Source organism: Natator depressus, chromosome 8 (genome assembly GCF_965152275.1).
Source record: "Natator depressus isolate rNatDep1 chromosome 8, rNatDep2.hap1, whole genome shotgun sequence".
NCBI lineage: Eukaryota > Metazoa > Chordata > Testudines > Cheloniidae > Natator > Natator depressus.
Genome location: NC_134241.1, coordinates 18,482,933 through 18,503,235, shown reverse-complemented (window position 1 = coordinate 18,503,235; position 20,303 = coordinate 18,482,933). Strand labels below are relative to the sequence as shown.

General features: G+C 40.7%; 1 protein-coding gene across 1 annotated transcript in view; it reads left to right on the top strand.

The window, feature by feature from the left end:
• The first annotated feature begins 6,938 nt into the window (after positions 1-6,938).
• PPP2R2B (protein phosphatase 2 regulatory subunit Bbeta) overlaps positions 6,939-20,303 on the top strand; it is a 261,499-nt gene continuing 248,134 nt past the window's right edge. The window contains exons 1-2 of the mRNA XM_074960535.1: positions 6,939-7,087; positions 7,210-7,287. Coding sequence (XP_074816636.1) covers positions 7,078-7,087; positions 7,210-7,287 — 88 coding nt within the window. The 5' untranslated portion in view covers positions 6,939-7,077. The remainder of the gene's footprint in view (positions 7,088-7,209; positions 7,288-20,303) is intronic.

The window sequence follows — 20,303 nt, the reverse complement described above, 5'->3', positions numbered from 1 at the left end:
CATCCTCTTTGCTCACCTAGTAAAACCTCTTCCCCTGTTTTGAATCCGAGAAGCAATAATGTGCAGCACACCAAGGATGAAATTGGCTAATATTTTTGGTGAACATTTACCCTCACAAAATACATGTGTAATTGTGTGCCTCTGCATGCTCAGTTATTGCAAATGCACATGCAAATAGGTTAACTATGCAATACACAGGTCTAGTTCATGTGATCATGTCTACATTTAGTCATTGGCCCCAGTGGGAATAAGAGTCTCCAGCTTACCAAAAATTGATAGTTACTCCTTTAATTCAAGTGGAAGAGGCTTTCCTATGGAAGCTCATACTAGTAACCATGGTATCTGTACCTATGCAGTCAGAGATTAATTACCATTGTATATACAAATGTCCAGAACTGGCTATTTCCATTATCACTTACTTAGTTTGCACTTGCAATCATGACAATTGAACATTCAGATTAGGCACACAATTATGCACACATAGTAGCACAACTAAAAAAGTTCAAACTCCAGAAGTGGGGCTCCACTAGTTGGTTAAATCTGCGTTAGTGCCTGCGTGCTAGTTGGCAAAGAGATGCTCAAGCATTAGGATTGTTCAAGACTAAAACCCTGGCAACATGTATGGTATAGAACAATCAACTGAAAATCCTCCAAGCCAGTGCTGAAATCTGCCTAATGCTGTAAGAAATGCATACATGCACAAAAGTCCTTATCGTACTACAAAAACTTGTCATCCTTGTACTATCCTCTATTGGATAAACTGAGACACCCAGCAGGGAGGAATTTGTGAGACTCTGAAGAGAAAGCAGAAATTCCTTTTTGGTTCTTACAAGAAAAGTTGCTCCCTAATAAGATGTTGATCTAATCTCACAACTGTGTTGTGAAATTTATTACAGTTTTCAGAGTAATTAACTAGCATTTTATTAGCGCTGCATCTAGTTAGCCTGATAAACATTCACAAACATAAAGAACTCTGTAAAACCTGAATATTTGTGAATGAACATGAGCTCAATATTTTGATAACACTTTAACTCATTAGACTACTGTTTCAAACTTTCTCTATATATTTGCCTATGTTAGATTTTCTCTTCAGCTATTGTACAACTAGAAGGAGCAATACTGAACATTAAGTGTGATCCAAGTTGAAAAGCAACCTGTGCTACTATGCTATTCTACATCCAGGCTGCTATGAGCTCCTTATGGCCTTTTTCTCGTGATGAACCCTGTTTACATTTATGTTGAGCCAGTCAACATTAAGGTAGATAGGTAAACACCATAATTTTGAGTGAAGACAGTGCTACAGGGTCAGGGAATCAGTACTATAAAGGTGGCACAAACCCTTCTGTAAGTCACTTCACATTTCTATGTGGACAGTATTTCAGAGAAATAATAAGGCTTACTTTTTATATAAAAATCCATTTGTCAATGTCTCTCTGTTTTTCATGCCTAGAATCACTGGATTTTCATCCCCTTTGTCCATGCAGGTAAAGAGGGTGTTTTGGCTCATTGTATTCTATTCTAGCTTTCACCTCACCCTGATGCCTCCTTCGTCTGGAACTGTATCCCACTTTTCTTGCACAAAGCAGCCTCTGTTTCATTCTTTAAAACGGCTTGGGCTAGATACCCAAGTTGCTTCTTTACTACCTTATAGGACATGTGACTTTTTGTATCTGCATATATATTGAGGGAAGAACAACTGTAATGAGATAACATTTAATTAGGGAAAAACGATGGAGATGAAAGTTAAGGAAAAATCAAATCTAAGATCATGTAAGAAACAAAACTAATCCAAATTTTGTTTTTCTACAGTGGCATGAACATTTTTATGGCACTATTCAGTTTTAATTGGGGTATTGCAGTCTGTCACTATTTTCAATCCAATTGCCAAGATTTTCTACCAGTGCATCCCCCAATATACAAGATTTAATTAAAAACTGAAAATGTTAAAATTCTGAAGATGTGTACAGCTTTCCTCTTAGAAGTTGTGATCTGCATACATTTATCTTGAAGATATTTTGAGGATTGAGGTTGCAAAACATGTTGAATCTATTTGAGCCATGTGATGGAACTGTTACCTTGGCAATAATTTTTTCCCAACAAAATAGATCATTGTTTAAAAGAGCAAAATATTGGCTTTTGACATTGCGGTTCATCATCCTGTGTCTTCCACTTTTGGCTCATTTTGAAAGTCACCATAAATTGGTTCTCATTCAAATTTCATCAAATTAAAGTGTTAGTTGGATGTTTTCTATAATATTTGTTACAACAATCTAGACTTAAGATGAAGAGCTTTATCTCTTAAAAACTACAACCTGGAAAAATTATACATTTCAGTTGTTTAAAAAGAGGATTTTCATTTACAACCTTTTCATACTGGAATGTTTCAAGGAGATAAAGACTTTTTTGTGACATTTGTAGGCAACTTGAATCTTCAGTATAAGTCAAGAGAAAAACTGAGTTCCTGTTTAAACTAAAACAGATGCCTTCAAATAAATGACACCTTATATGTCTAGACAATTATTTTCACTGGCCTGAATGATCTTCTTCCAGTAATTACAACAGAGAAGTAATGAGGCAAGTACCTCATCTACTTTCTGTTCCATCTCACCCCCTCTTTCAGTATGCACAACCATAATCTTCTTTGCTAAGATATTTAATTAGGGTCAAATCCTGAAGTTGTTACTCATTTTTATTCAGTCTTTACTAAGGCAATAAATTCTGTTGTGAATTAATCCATTTCGGGATGAATTTTGCCCACTGGGAGTAATGGCTGAGGAAGGAGTGACTAAAGAAGACAGGGTTTGGCCAAGTAATATTAAATGTATTAATTTTGGAGGATATAAAGTGCTGTACCAGGGTAAGAAGCTCTTCCAAACACAAGAATGACCTATTCCCTCACAGAAATGCAGCCAACTCCGGTATGAAATGTGGTAGCTTAACTAGGACACCGGAGCACGACATAACACAGATCAAATTCTGCCCTCAGCATAAATGCATACCTCTCGCTGAAGCCAATGTGCATAGCACCTAAGTAATGCAGGGCAGAATTGGGCATGATATCCCTTTGAAACTGAAGAGGGTGCACAGGATTTAGGACATCAAAATGTAATTACCTGAGCTAAAATTTGGCCAAGAAATTACAGTTAACTTCTGCAAAAAAGCACCATGGGATCTCTCTCACAAATAGTCAGAGGCTGAATTTCGAATGGAAACCTACTGAAAAGGAGAAGGATAATCAAAATATTTTCATGTTAGTTACTTGCATTTGTTTGTTAACATATAAATTGGAAATATATTCCTTAGGAGTGTATAAAAGCAGCTGTGCTTGCAGGAGGTCTGTGAGCTGCATGCCAGTCCAGCCTGTTTTCATTTTTACCATAACAATTAGAATGTCATATGGCATCACTTTTCAGGGATGTTGATAAAGTTTGACAGGTCCACATTTTAACTAAAAACTCACTTTCTTTTTTTTTTAAAACTGACTTGATACTGGAAAAAAAATCACCAGTGTTTCCTAAACAAGGGCTGCAGATGGTGAAGGAATCCCAGCTCCCCAGCTGAGCAAGTTGTGAACAAGAAAATCTGGTTTTTTGTACATTCATAATATGTCACACTATCGATCTCCTCTCCTAAGTCCATTCTTGTGAGCAAGCAAGGGATTGAATAGACAAAAATGCTACTTTCAGAAGCCCTTTAGAAGTGGTTCGTCACCCAGCGAAGGAGCAGGAATTTTGAGTCTTTTAGAAGGAACTGGTCGATTTCTTCAGTATGAATGGAAAATATTAAATAAAAACACATAATTTACTAGAGAAGGGCATAAATTTTGAGCCATGACATTGTCCATGACATTGTCCCTTTGTCTGTGTGATACATTAACATCATCCCATGAAACATTCAAATGTATGCAGTGATATTAGGACAGACTTTCTGTAGGCTTCAAACTACTTTTTAAAAAGTGGGCAAATTTCAGAACTAATATAGCTCAGAATGTTGGCCAGCTATGAGTTATATCAAAATTAAGATTCTTTCCGACTAGGATAACCTCAAATATGATATCATCTCAGAATCTGGCCATTTAACTTTACATGTTCATAATTTTAGAACTACTCCACCATTTTTGTTCAAACTTGGCTTGTTCTGTAGATCTCATTGATACTTAAAATCAAGAAAGTTCTGAAAACTATATATGCTATATTATAACATACTGTATATAAGTATTTTAGGTGTTTAAAATCCAGTTTATTTTATATTAATTTATAAATTATTGATCATGATATAAAGAAAAACCATGCTTAAGGCTTAAACACAGTGGGGCAGAGTTAAGGGTAGACTTTACTTCTTCATTCTGCATGTCCTAATATTTGGATGCTTTATTTTTCAGTCTTAATGATGCATTAATGTTAATGCTTTGCATAGAATTGTAATAAATGGGATCTTGTTAGATAATTGATTACTGAGACATTAGGTGGTCAAGTCCAGTTTGCAAAAAGAAAAGGAGTACTTGTGGCACCGTAGAGACTAACCAATTTATTTGAGCATAAGCTTTCGTGAGCTACAGCTCACTTCACTGAATGCATCCGATGAAGTGAGCTGTAGCTCACGAAAGCTTATGCTCAAATAAATTGCTTAGTCTCTACGGTGCCACAAGTACTCCTTTTCTTTTTGCGAATACAGACTAACACGGCTGCTACTCTGAAACAAGTCAAGTTTGGTTTATTTAAGTCAGGCTGCCCAGACTAAAGACATGACAGCATGTTACTTGTGGGCTGAGGTCTTTTATAGACCTTCTGCTTCCCCCCCACCCTGTTTATTTTATATTTACAGGACAGCTACGGCATAACTTATTCTTGTTTAACTAGTATTAAATGTCTACTTTGTGGTTAATTGTTTGGACAGTTACATTTAATATACTTCAGATTTTCAGTGTACAAAAGGTTACAAAAAATTTGTCTAAAGGAGACAATAACACTTCTTAATGAATTACTTACTTTTCCCTCTGCAGTTGGAACATTTTATACTTTTGTGAGATGGACTTAAAAACATAAAGAATGGCCATGATGGGTCACATCAATTGTCCATCTAGCCCAGTAATCTGTCTCTAACAGTGGCCAGTGCCAGATGCTTCAGAGGGAATGAACAGAACAGGGCAATTTTGAGTGATCCACGCCCTGTGGTCCAGTCCCAGCTTCTGGCATTTGGAGGTTTAGGGACACCCAGAGCATGGGGTTACGTCCCTGACCTTCTTGGCTAATACCCATTGATGGACCTATCCTCCATGAACACATCTAATTCTTTTTTTGAACCCAGTTATACTTTTGGCCTGTGCGTTGTGTGAAGAAGTACTTATATTTGTTTTAAACCTGCTGCTTATTAATTTCATTGGGTGACTCCTAGTTCTTGTGTCCTATGAAGGGGTAAATAACACTTCCCTATTCACTTTCTCCACACCATTCATGATTTTAGAGTCCTCTTTCATATTTCCCCGGACCTTAGTCATCTCTGTTCTAAGATGAACAGGCCCAGTTATTTTAATTTCTCCTCATATGGAATCTGTCTCATGTGTCTTATAGTTTTAGTTGCCCTTCTCTGCACATTTTCCAATTTTTTGTAGTTTTGATTACAACCTTATAACTTGCCATTTGAGTAGTCAGAGCAGATTACAAGTATATATGTTTAAGCATCTGCAAAAATAAGTGTGCAAAAATAGATTCTGACCTTCAGATATATTTTTACTTCACAAGCAATATAAAATTTGCTTGCTAATATTTTAATTTTTCTAAGCCTAACTTTGCTAAGCTTTATGGAAGTTTTAATTAACAGTTTATGCTAAAAGCTCTAGGCCTGTTTGTTAACAGAATAAACACAAACCACAGTGTGATACAGAAAGACAGAGAGAAAAATAGGCATATGGATGTATAGCATGTGGATGAATGAAAGAAAACTAGTAGATCAGATCTGAACTCCTTATTTCTCTGTGGAGGGATCTGAAACACAAGTTCTAAACTAAATTCTACGATTTGATTCTTTCTAGTTTGGATACAAAAGTAAAAAAAGGTTATTTTCTGGGTTTGATTCAGATACAGCAGAAATCTCACAAAGACAGCTCTCTTCATAGGATTTCAGCTTAAGATCCAGCTAGTCTATATCATTAACCTATATTTATATCTTAATATATGTATATCTTTATCCTTGTCTAAAAAGGGAAGGAAGGGAGTGTGATTCTCATGGTTAAAGAAAGAGCTTTGGGAGTCAGGACCTCTGAGTTCTGAACTTTTTCTCTGATTTGCTGAGGGCAAAACACTTAACCTCTCTCTGTGTCACAGTGTACCCATCTGTAAAATTGATATAATAATATTTCCCTTCCTCACAGGCTTGTTGTGAAGCCTCCTTAATTTGATATTTTAAAATGCTTTGATAGCCTCAGATAAAAAATGGTATAAAATAAATCAAGTTGACTTTGGAGCTAAGGATTTTGTGTGCCAGAGTGAATGATATATTGCAATGGGGAACTTTTTGCTGTGCCCTCAAGGAGATGAGGAACAGCAGCAGATGAAACATATTACCATGCTGGGATCAGTGTAGATTGCTACTGTTTACATGGAGATGCTTACAATATGAATGCCTGCTGTACCCTTTTATAACAATTATAATGTATTTCAGGCTTCTAGGCAAACATTAATCTAACAATCTTGTAATGATCTGAAACTAAAACGGTTTCATTCTGCAGAGATAACTGCAGATAAAGCAACTGACAACTATGTAGGCCACAAACTAGAAAAAATGGTGTTGTTTTGTTGTTCTCTCTCTCTCTCTCTTTTTCAGTCTCTCTTTCACAAAGATGGAAATGATTGGGAGCATTAGTATTCTGACGAAGAGAGGCTGTGACAAAGAGCGTGACTGCAGGGCCTCCTGACTCCTCTATGATGCTGCCAATGATGTAGAGGGGACTGGCTCCAATTGCACCGTTTTCGAAATAGCCCTAAGATGGTACAGAGAGAACAGACAGAGAGGCAATTCACAAACACAGACATAATGTTTTTAGTTTCCCGGCATTAGGTTATCATTTTGCACGGAAGAATGATACCAGGTGAACACATATTTGTCCTCATGCAGTGGTTGTAGATATTGGTGAATGTTTGTTCATTTAAAGAAAGACCATATATGGACATGTGTGGTTACATCTTCTTTCTGCATGTGTTTCACTGTCAGGATTTGGAAACCTCATGCAGGATGTGCTGTGGTGCTTTAGTCAAGTAAAAGGAACTATTGACATAGGAGTCACAGAAGGTAGGTTTATTTTTCCTTTTGTTGCTTTGATCAAAGAGAACTTGTTTTTCATGTACAGCTTGCTTGATCAATGTTGGGTTTATTTGATCACATGTTGTTGAGTAAAATTGCAAGACAGGAATTGAGCTGTGCTTCCTTTCTCTTCTGTTTTCTTCAGATATTTATTCATTTTAAAAGGTAAGTCACCAAAATTAGTTAGCAATCAAACATTCATATTATGTAATTATTGCTTAAATGGATTGATAATTTAACAGCCATTTGTAAAATTCATTTATAATAACTCTTCGTTCTTATTCACAATAGCATCTCAGGGAATTATGATGCAACCTCCCCCCCAAAAATGTAATATTGGAATCAGTTTGCTTTGATTTCTGGATGATACCATACTAATGTACTATTTACCCCCATATCTAGGGATAACATAAATTAGAGTGCCTACATTTTTACAGATATGCATTAGTGCAGGAGGGATTTCAAAAGCACCTCGGGGATTTAGGAGCACAAGTCACATTAACTTTCACACCCAATAGTGTTCAGTGGGAATTGTTCTGCTTAGGCACTTTTGAAATTCTCCCCCGACAAGCACAACCAGTGTCTCATTTCATATTTGGTCAAATACTGGACACATGGAAATGATATTCTGCCATAGTTGAATAGAACACAGGAACAAATAAATACAATTTTACTGATCTTAAAGTTGTGTGTGTTAAATTTATCCTGTTCTCTCCTTTGTTTATTCCATTTTTTTCTTTTAACTCTCATTTTCCCTCCATTGCCCACTTTCATTTTCTGTTTTATCTCCCATTTTGTTTTTATTGCCTCTTTTCTATCCATTATTTTGTTTCCTTCTTGACTTCACACATTTCCTCTTACATTCAATTTGTCCTTTGTGGAGGACTGAGATCGCCATCCCATCCCATTTCCTCATATTGCTCCCAAGTCGCTAATACCCTTTCCCGCATTTTTATTACCTGATTCTCAAAAACGTTTTTGTTTGCCTAGAAATTCTAGTGCACTTTTTTCTGGCATAGGCAGGCTAGGTATCAGATGATGAGACCCCCATCACTCTATCTTCAGAGGGCTTTTATGGAAGGAGATTCAAGTTTCTGATCTGGGTTACTGCATTGATCTTTAATGTTTAGAGACCTGGGTTTCCTTCATGTTTAAATTATCAGCGAACATGAGTTTACCCTTGTGATCATATCACAAAACCACTACATGACTGACGATTTAGACTGGAGTTTAGAATAACACATGTGGATGTTGCAGATCAGGACTTAGTTACACTGGCAGAAATGTGTGGTCTGTCTGAAACCAGTATTACTGCATACAGCTTTAGACAGTGAGGCTGGCATGAGTGGATTTCCTCCAGTGGAATCACTTTAGGCACTAAAATGACGCATGGGAAAGAATTTTCTGAAAGTGGTGCCACTGCTTGAAAGCTCTTTTCTATGGGCACCAAGGTACCAAATGCAGGAAATGAATTATTCTGTTGTGGTGTTTTTATTTATTTGTTTATTTATTTCTGGAAAGTGAGAGTTTCTTTAAAAGCAGAGAAACCTGGTTCTAGGTGTAAAGACAACTGATTCAGCCCATGTCTTGGGTAGCCTCTGCTAACAGAGTTCCTACTTCCTACCCTGGTCCCCAGGAAAAGTGTCTTTACCTATGGTACCATTGCATATTCTTCCTTGAGTGATTGCCCCCATTGTTGAGCTGGCTTGGGAACACGGGGGTATAATCTCCATCCTCCTGAGAGCAGAGTGGTGCATGAAACACAACAAATATTTAAAAACCTATGAAATGACTGCAAAAAAATTAAAATCAATTACAGTCAAGGTCACTGAACTCACGTGCTGCAATGTGGTTGCAAACCTGTTTGCATATGGTTTAAGCCTTTCTCATACAACCTAGATATGGAAAAATTATTTTACTTTGTCATATCTATCTGCCTGCCAGTTCAAGATAAATAAGAATGCTGGCTTTTTTTTCAGCTTGTGAGCCAATGAATGCTTTAAGACATTGGTTTTCAACCTTTGGGTGTTGACACCTCCCTCCAAATACACACACACAGCAAATAGGTCCAGGGTGTAGGAGAGGGCTCCTGAAACTTGTTTTCTATTGTAACATGGGGCCACAGCATGGAAAAGGTTGAGAGCCACTAGTTTAGAATATGTATGCAGTGTAATCAACAATGAAACAAGTGATCATACAAATCACCAAAAATTGGTCAACAAGTAAAGGTGGCTTTAAACAAAAGATCAAGCATGACTGGGTAGGAAGCCGTGGGAGGTAATTAAGAGGTAGAGTTAATTATTATTGGTGGTGGTTGGTGCTGTTTCATTTTGGATATATGTTTACAATGATTCCACAGCATCCAGTACTTCAGTGAGGTAATACAAATTTATATCACAAAAGTGTTTAAATGCTTCCGTTTCAGCAGAGCTCCATCCTTTTAGTTTTAAAAACTTTATTCTATCGTGTGCTGCAGTCTTTGGGGTATATTCTAATCTCTCACCCTCCTAGCTCTTGTTAATGTCAATCTTTTGTGTCTTATTTTCATGAAATATAATCTCATTGACTCTTGTGATGTATGCAGTTATGTGCCATTAACTGAAAGGAGATCTTGCCATTCTGTTTACTGGGTACCACACCTTTAAATGTAGAGGATTCTAACTACTGCAGGGCACGTGGGTTTCAGATCATACACAGAATGTTGTGGAGAGACCGTCTACGTGCGTGCTCTCTCTCTCTCTCTCTCTCTCTCTCTCATTTAATAATTGTTCTTTCTTTTGTCTGTTGTTTTCCTTAATCTGAAATAAAAGTAACCTAGCGTGTAATACATGTTTTGATGGACTCAATAATATAATGGATCCTTTTCATCTCTAGCTAACATAACCTTCCAAGTAAATGAGATATTTTATACTTTAGAGGGGTCTGAAGTTATTTTTTTTCTAGTTGTAGAGACAAGCACATCAACAAGGGTAATATAAAGGTACCAGACAATTACATTTGATGTACCACATTGTATCAAACCAAATTTCATTCCAGAAAATATAAAACAAATTTTTAGGAGTCCTGCTTCAAATTGGTTTAATGGGGATTAGCAACTTGGTGGAGAATCCAGATATATGCAAAATAATGAGGCAGGATTTCCCCCAGTTCTCTTGAGGCATCAGGATCCACAGCATAGAGTCATCATGACTTAAAAGTATCAGCAAGATTAGAGGAACTTCTCCAGATTTGACTGTGGGTGATGCCACTGGGAAGAGCTACATGTGGTAGATGCTGTTGTCTTTAAAAGGCAGCATAATGAGATTTGGGGCTGCAGTGCAACTCCTATGATCTATGTATAACAGAATAGTGGGTCATAGGCTCTTAGTATGTAAATAATGTCTTATTTAATTATTCAAGTTTAAAACATACAGATAATAAGGAGTTTTCCAATGGAAAATAATATATAAATAGCAATATTTAAATTAAAATGACCACAGTACATTCAATTGATCTTTTTAGTGCCTGTAAGGAATACTTTGTCTTTGGGATGCTATTGGATTCAAGAAATCTGCCATTCCCATTGAGTTTGGGACTTTTATTACATGTGCTTGCATAGTCTGTGTTTGCCAGGTCATCCAAATGTGTAACTGATAGCTCAGAATCAAACATTTAAAATGGTGAGTAACTGTCTGCAGGTTCATTGCTTGGCTCTGAGCCTGGCCTGTTGTCTTATCATGTTGGTTTCCTTTTTGTGTTACTTGCTGATTAAGCACAATGCATCTCCAGATTTTTGCATGTGAACTGACATGTTATTTGTTAATGGAACATAAAAAACTGAGCACGAACAATTAAATAGATTCAAACCACCATAGGGTTACTGATATTTTTGTGTCCAAGGTTTAAAAGGTAGGATTGATCTCTTTCTTGGGAAACTTTTGAATCTATTTTATATTTTTAGTGAAAAGGACTTTTTTTTCCCAGTCATATACAGTGGAGACTATTTTAATCCATAAATTTGTTGTAAAAGGAGAAAGATTTTTGTAAATGTCAGTGCCATAGACAGGACTGCTGGGTTCCTTCTGCTCCAGCTCTGACTCTGATTTCCTGTGTGACCTTAGGCAAGCCACTTCACATTCCTTTGTAGACAATATTTCAGAGAAATAGTGAGGCTACCTTCTGCCCTCTTCTGAAGCTGTGATGGGAATCTTGGCCGCGGAACTGATACATTTTCAGTGCACAAAAGTGGGGAAAGTAGGGGCTGGATGTGGAAGCTTATTTCTGTGCAAGCTCTAGTGTACAGAGGCAAGTGGAAGCAAATTTGTCAATTGTTACATGAGCATAGGGTCTGCTGTTGCATTACCCTTTTCATCTTCCCTCCCTATTGCATGTCAGCATCCACACAAGTTACTTCATCTACTCAACTGCCAATGTGGAACAATTGCTCTGCAGTGGCAGTGAGATGGGAGGTAGAAAGGGAAGATTCTGGGCATCTGTCCAGAACTTAGCCTGGCTACTTTGGTTTGAAATTGGGTTCTGGACTCTTATTTAATCCTTATAAATCCACTGATATCAACCAGACTGATATACTGGTTTTGTTGGGGGTGTCTTGCCCAGAGGACGAACAGTAATTTTCATAATTTTGCAGCCCTTTCACTGGAGTAGCTGAGTTTTTGACACCACAAGGAAGTTAAAACCAAAACCTGATCATTGTTCTAACTAGTTAAGTGTTGAGCACCATTGACTTAATCAGCCTCCCTTTCAATTTACAGTTTGAGCAAGTTTGATTTAATATTATTAATTTTTAAAACAAATGTCCTTGGTTTTATTTATTTTTTATTTCATTACCACTCCTCTTCCTACAAACCTTTTTCAAGATACAGTTTAAACTAATTTTCCCCCAGATAATGGCATAAATAATTTCTTAGACAGGACTTCCTTAACCCACTCCATTGATCAAGTAGAGTAGGTAATTTCAAAGCTGGCAAAGCTAAACAAAGTATTGATACTCTACTTCAATTTTTTCAGGAAAACTGAAGGTAATTTTCTGAGTTTAACTGTGAGGGGAGTGAATGTGAGAATGAATACCATCATCAGTACCATCCTTCTTTTCTGGATTTCCAACACCCTGTGTGAAATAGAATACAGAACCCATTTCTTTGCATAGTTATGGTCTGCTTACTGCAAATTTGTTCTTTTATCAAAATTTACTCTGAGTGTGCACAGGAAGTCCAATATGTGGACATGACCATAGGACCCTTACTTCTTGGCTGAATCCAGATATAATACTAAGCAAAATTCAGAACTCTAATATTCCTCCTTGCCTACAAGTCTGTATGTCCCACATCAGTGGGAGTTCTGCGTACATAGGGATAAGAGAATATTACAGTTGAGATTCAAAATATAGCTCAGAATGCAGACAACTTTGACTTAATCTTCTGAGTAGGCGGTAAAGAGCATGAAACATAACATGTTTGGCACATTTATACCACCTGGTAGCTTTTATATTACCAGTAGTTCTAGTATTGACATAGCTTCAGAGGAGGACGTTTAATTTCCCACTTGCAGAGTACCACTTGCATAGTTACTAGAATTTGTGGCTGGAGGGGTTAAACAGGAAAATGAAACACATAAATTAAGTAGTGGGTGGATGCTTACTCCAGCCAGTTATCCATGCTTTAACATGTGCTTCCGGAAACCAATAACCACCCCTTTCCCCCCGCCCCTTGATATAAGCCATTGCTAAGGTTAATAGTGAGAAGAAAGACCGTGTTTGGAAAAAGTGCCATTTATAGCTGTATCTGATTCTTCTTACACTTACACCAATGTAACTCCACGGGCTTCAGTAGATGTACATCAGTGTAAGGGCATGGCTACACTTGCAGATGTAGAGCGCTTTGAGTTAAACCCGCCTTCGGAGAGTGCAGTAGGGAAAGCGCTACAGTCTGTCCACCCTGACAGGAACAACCGCACTGGCATGGCCACATTTGCAGCACTTGCAGCGGCATTGGGAGCGGTGCATTATGGGCAGCTATCCCACAAAGCACCTCTTCCCATTCTAGTGCTGTGGCTTGTGGGAAGGGGGTGACGGGGTGCGGGGCATTCTGGGTCTTGTCCTAATGCCCCGTGATGCATCAGTTCACATCCCAGCAATCCCTGTGCTTCCATCCACATTTGACACCATCTGTCAATGTTTTTTGTACTGCGTGCTCTGTCTTCCCTTTCGGTCTGCGGGAATGGAGCCCGAACTGCTGAGGAGTATGCTGATGAGTCTCGCCAGCACATCACGTTTGGCAGTTGAGTTATTCCTTATGATCCAAAGTGACAGTAAGGGCTCCAACGATGATATCGACTCGAGTAACACATATGACATGAGTTTGCTTGTGGCATTCACGGACATGCTCACCACCGTGGAACGCCACTTTTGGGCTCGGGAAACAAGTATTGAGTGATGGGATCACATCGTCATGCAAGTCTGGGATGACGAGCAATGACTTCAGAACTTTCGGATGAGAAAAACCACTTTCATGGGACTGTGTGAGGAGCTCGCCCCCACCCTGCGGCGCAAGGACACAAGATTGAGAGCTGCCCTGATGGTGGAGAAGCGGGTTGCTATTGCAATCTGGAAGCTGGCAACTCCAGACAGCTACCGATCGGTTGCTAACCAGTTTGGAGTGGGGAAGTCGGCCGCTGGAATCGTGTTGATGCAAGTTTTCAGGGCCATTAATTGCATCCTGCTCAGAAGAACCATGACTCCGGGTAACGTGCATGACATTGTGGATGGCTTTGCACAAATGGGTTTCCCTAACTGCGGAGGGGCGATAGATGGCACACATATTCCAATTCTGGCACCAACCCACCTATCCTCTGAATACGTTAATCGGAAGGGGTATTTCTGTATGGTTCTCCAGGCGCTTGTGGATCACTGTGGGCATTTCATTGACATTAACGCAGGCTGGCCCTGAAAGGTGCATGATGCACGCATCTTTCAGAACACTGGCCTGTTCAGGAAGCTGCAAGCCGGGACTTTTTTCCCAGACCAGAAGATCACCGTAGGGAAAGTTGAAATGCCCACTGTGATCCTTGCAGACCCCGCTTACCCTTTAATGCCGTGGCTCATGAAACCCTACACAGGGAGCCTTGACAGCAGTAAGGAGCGGTTCAACAACAGGCTGAGCTGGTGCAGAATGACTGTGCAGTTTGCTTTTGGCCATTTAAAGGGCCGCAGGTACTCTCTGCATGGGAAGTTGGACCTGGCCGATGACAGCATCCCCGCGGTTATATCCATGTGCTGTACCCTCCATAACATTTGAGAAGGGAAGGGTGAATGATTCACTCAGGCATGGAACTCAGAGGTTCAACACCTGGAGGCTGAATTTGAACAGCCAGAGAGCAGGGCTATTAAAGGGGCCCAGTGTGGAGCTGCAAGGATTAGGGATGCCTTGAGGGAGCAATCTGAGGCTGAAAGCCACCAGTAATGTCTGGTGCCCTGCATAGGAGTGAAGTGCAGTGGTTCCAATGTTAGTAGGAATCTGTGTTTGCTACGCTGACTTGCAGTGCCTGTTTCTTTCCTGGGCTAAGGTGTCTTTTACTTTATGCAATAATAAAGAATGTTTTCAAAGCCAGAAAATCCATTTATTGAAAAGAAAATTCATTTATTGAAAAGAAACACAACTGCTTGGGAAACAGAAAGAGCAAGGGGGTGGGGTGGGGAACGGTACAATCACAGATTCGTGTATGTCCTGTTATCATACTCAGCCTTCCTGTCTGGAGTGCTGTGCAATGAGTGCTGCACTTCAGGATGGCTATACTGCATGGTGATGGGGGTTGAGTGTGGTGGGTAAGAGTCGTAGTTTTCAGGGCTGGGTGGTGAAGCTACAGGTGTTGGAGGCAGCTGGTGGCAGTAAGAACCCCGATGTTGGGGAAAGTGGGTTGGAGGTGACATGGGGACACAAGGGAAAGAGTTTTGGGACAAGGGCTGCAGGGGGGGTCGGGCACGGTAGTGCTCTGCCTGCATGGCTATAAGCGCTTGGATCGAGTCCGCTTAGCGCTCCATTATGCTTATCAGCCGATCCGTGCTTTGCTGCCAGACCACCATGCTTTTGTGCCGGCGCTCCTCATTCTGCTGGCAGATCCTCCTTTCACTGTCCCATCACTCCTGCATTTTCAATTTCCATTACTTGAATGCTGCATTACTTCATGCAACATGTCTTCCTTGCTTCTATGTGGCCTCTTTCTGATTCTTTGGAGTCTTTTGGCTGGTGATAACACGGATGGCTGAGATCTCAAGGTTGCATCTGTAAAGGCAAAATGCAATACTTAACAGAGGCAGCATTGTTCACACCAGACAGAGCAATGATTCCCCTGTACTTAAGGGCAAGCACAGTCTACACAATAGCATAATTTGCCCATCCCAAAGCGAGCACACATAACCCACGGGATCCCCAAAATGGTGAGCAAGCACAGGGTCAAGCATGATTGATTGTTTCATGGCTGTACTGTCCTCTGGGTTTCTGTACCTTGGGGAGAGCCAACAGCGGCAGGCGGCCCCTGTACTGAACACTGTCCCCACATTTTCCACAGAAGTTCGTCCTGGAAGATATCTCGCTGCTGAGGGTGACCTGGGAAGCAAGGGAGGGTCTTCTACTGCAATGTGGATTGCGCCCTGGCCCATGTGCAGCTTGCCTGTGTGCAGCAATGGTCCCCCTGTCCCTCATGGCACAGTGGTACGGACAAGTTAGCCTTACTGGGACAAGGAACACAGTGACTTTCCTGAGAAACCTGTGCAAGCACATTGCCCAAGTTCTGGATAAGACCTCTGAAGAGATCACTGAGGCCAATTACCACAATGTGAGAGAGCACATCATCGCCCTGTTCCGCATCTAGGCATGCATGCAGCCCTAACCCTCCTCACTCCAAGAGCCTACACCGAATAACTTCCTTCTCAAAATAAAAGCCGCTTACTGGGAACCTCCTCTGGTGTTTGTCCTTCTCCAAGCACTGGCCACTGTGACTGGCTACCTTCCTCCTGGCTTGAGAACAGCTCCTGGCTGCATGCATCTAGGGATTCCGGGGTGTCTTCCTCCACCTCAGCACCCTCACTCCCGCTTTGCTGCTCCTCCTCCTCCTCCCGCCTTGTTGAACTGGGCTCTGAAGTGTTCATGGTGGTACTTGGTGTGGAGGTGGGGTCAGCCCCAAGTATTGTGTCCAGCTCTTTGTAGAAACGGCAGGTCGCAGAGGCAGCACCGAAGCAGCCATTTGCCTTGCGGGCTTTGCAGTAGGCATTCTGCAGCTCCTTCACTTTAATCCTGCACTGCAGTGCGTCCAGGTCATGGCCCCTTTCCATCATGTCCCTTGATATCTGCCTGAAGGTATCGTAATTCCTATGGCTGGAGTGCAGCTGGGACTGGACAGCTTCCTCCCCGCAAACACTGATGAGGTCCAGCACCTCATTATTGCTCCATACTGGGGATCGCCTGGCGCGTGGAGGCATGGTTACCTGGAAAGATTCGCTGAGAGCACTCCAAGCATGGCTGAGCAAACAGGAAGGGGATTTTCAAAATTCCCAGAGAATTTAAAGGGCAGGTCTGACGGTTGGTCACCTGAGGCATGGAACAGTAGGGCAGGGCAGTAGAGTTCAAAGTGATGACCAGAGTGGCTAGAACAGGCATTGTGGGACACTTCCGGAGGCCGATCAGAGCACACTAACAGACCAGGGCGTCCACACTGGCACCGCAGCGCTCCAGTGGGGCTCACAAAACATTATTCCACTTGACGAGGTGGAGTACCAGGACAGACCAGCCGCAGATTCAGTGTGCTCTACGTGACTTGCCAGTGTGGATGGGTAGTGAGCTAGTGTGCCCGGGGCTCCTTTAGTGCGCTGTAACTCGCAAGTGTAGCCAAGCCCTAAGTGAGAGCAGAATCAACCCTCCTGCATGTAAGTTAAGGCTTCTTGGGGAACTGGATCTAAGACTTCTAACCACAACCATTTATTCTAGCATTGATTCTGCAATATTTCTTAGACTAAGGCTCATTGGTGTGTGTGTGGGTGTGTGAGTGTATGAGAGAGAGAGAGAGAAAGAGAGAGAATCTCCCTACTTACAGCCGTAAACACTATGTTCAGTACTATTTTTAGGCCTAGGCCCTAAAGCTGTACACAGACTGATAAGTCAAAGGGACTTCTTAGCTGTGGGGGATGGAGAGAAACAGTTCTAAAGCACCACAGTTTCACAGATGGCCCTAATAGGTGCACCTGCACAACTGCCCACACCCACTGGCACATGGCAAAACCCACATTGGCATCTGCAAACAGGGAGTTAAATGTACAATTGCTTGTTTTACATGGAGAGATGTTTTTCTGCAGGCTCAGTTAGGTCCAGACTCTGCAAACACTTTGTCATGGAAAGTACCCTGTTAGAGTCAATGGGACTATTTGTAAAAGGACTACACAGGTATAGTTCAAGTTCAGGCTTTTTGTACTTACTTTCCAGGCCCTTCATAGCTTTACTTCTCTGACTCAGTCAACCTTATCTCCTATTGTGCTGTATGTACCGCCTTTTGCTCTGCCAGTTATGCCAGCCTTGCTTGCCTGTTTATCTGCTTCTCTCCAAAATATTTCTGCCCTTTCTTTCAGACTGCTCCCATGCAGGGAACACACTTCCTGCGATGAGCTACTAAACCATCACCCTCAGTCCAATCTCTTTTTAATTTTCACTTCTTCCATGAAAGAAATTAGCGAACTAAGAAATAAATATTCCTCAGATATAAGTAATTAAAAAAATAAAAAGCCTTCCTTACTCCATCGTGCCATGATTAGTACTCCCCGAATAACCTGTAATCCTTCTGATGTGACCCCTACACTTCAACCCCATCCCCACCCAACTGTTTTGTTACTCCTTCACTATGTCGTATCTAATTTCATTTGTAAACTGCTCAGGGCAGGGATCATGGTTTTTATCTGTTTTAGGAGGAGCCCAGTTTACACGGTTGGACATAGGTAATAAGTATATTTGCTAGTACAGCCATTGGGCCCTTTGTTAAAAAAAAAAGAGAATTGTTAAAACAGGATGCGTTGAAATGATGCCCGCTGTGTTTAGGTTTTGAAGATTATATGGAATGTTTCACTTACCTATCGCTTTTAAGCAAGGTCTCTGTTAACTTGTTATCCAAAAAATAACATATAGTTTCCAAGGAGGTTGGATGGACACAGGGATTAATAATTGGATATAAAACCTTTCACCTTAAGGTTGTTCAAATCTTGACCTCCAGCACCTATTGAAATTAATGGAAAAACTCCCATTGACTTGACTGGTCCATTGTACGTAGTGAGCAAAGCTGGTGGCCGGTTGAAATAATTAGTGCAGGTACCAGTGGACAAAGTTCCATATCTTATTAATCATGGGCATAATCACCAACCTAGATGTCAGTGGGTGCGCCTATTCTGCAATAAAAAACATGCAGCACTGAATCTCAGATTCTCTGTCAATTGATTCAGGCTTTTGGGGTTCGGACTGCGGGACTAAAAATTGTAGTGTACACATATACGGACTCTGGCTGGAGCCTGGGCTCTGAGACACATCTACCTTGTGGGGTTTCGGAACATGGGCTCCAGCCTAAACCTGAAAGTCTACTCTGCAATTTTTAGCCCTGCATAACTGAGCCCCATGAGCCTGAGTCAGTTGACCCAAGCCAGCTATGGCCTTGCCAAGACAAACCCAGGCAGGTTTGTGAGTGAATGTGAGGCAGCCTACATTGGTCCTGTACATACAATGCATCATGTGCAAGATCTCATCTGTGGGTTGACTTCAATTTCCAGTATTGCCTATCTGGCATTTTACATGAGAATTTAGATTCATTTACAGAAATAAGAGATGACTTATTATATGTGCATAAAGTTCATTATACAAGATTTCTTAGAGATGTTTGCATATTAGAGCCACGGAAACCTACACTGATACAGTATCATACTGTATCAGCCAAAGAGTATACTAATATACTGTATATTATATGTACCATGCAGCCACTTATTTTAGTATTGTGATCTTGATCTTGTGAACTAAGTAAGATTATAGCTGCTTTGGGATGCAGTGCTGGTGAATCAAAAAGTGACACTCTTCCTTCTGAGTCAGTACTGAAACCAAATGTCCATTGGTGTTAGATGGTGCTATGTTGCTGGAAGTGCCATCTTTCAGGTGACACATAAAACAAAGCCCTTCAGGCCACTTGGGCCAGATTCTCTTGCCTTCACCAGCCCTTTTGCAACATCATGCGGACTCACACATATACACAGTGTGGGAGTATGCCACAAGTTGGTGGGGTTACAGCCAAAATAGGACACAATAGTGCTCTGACTCTTCACAGCTGTTGGACAGGTTTTTAAGGACCAATGCCAACTGACATAGTTTAGCTGAGGCCCTAGGCTGCTCTAATTTACACAGAGGACTGGGCTGGCATAAAAGTGGCCCCAAATCCAGGGAGCACAAATGACTCATTGGCAATTCACAACTACCTCCACACTTTGCTGTGCTCCATTAGGGAGGGTGGGCTCAAGAGAGAGCCTAGGCTTTAATGATCACATGGAACTATTTATAAGAATGTAGCTAACTTTTCCCTGTCATTTCAATTGGATATGGCATTCATCACTTCCTGAAATAAACTGTTGTGTAGTGTTGTTGTTTGCTGTTAAAACAGCTGTTTTGTTTCACCCCAGAAGTGCTGCATTTTCAGAGTGGTGAGTGAAATGATCTTATTCTGCAGTTCATATAGGAATGTATAAAGTGCTCTGGGATGAAAAGTGCTCTATAAATGCAATATATTATTTGTGTTTTTGAATCTTGTTTCTTGTGACATATTTGCTAGAGAAAAATGGTTCTAAAATTGTGGCCTGCGATGCACTTTCACGTGATTCTGTCACAATGAAGTAGCATTTGTTAGTCTTCACATTACTTGTAGCCCAGTCCTGGAATTTTTTTGAGTTCTCAGAGATTTTTTTTAACAAACTAAAATGGAAAGAAAAACATGTTTCT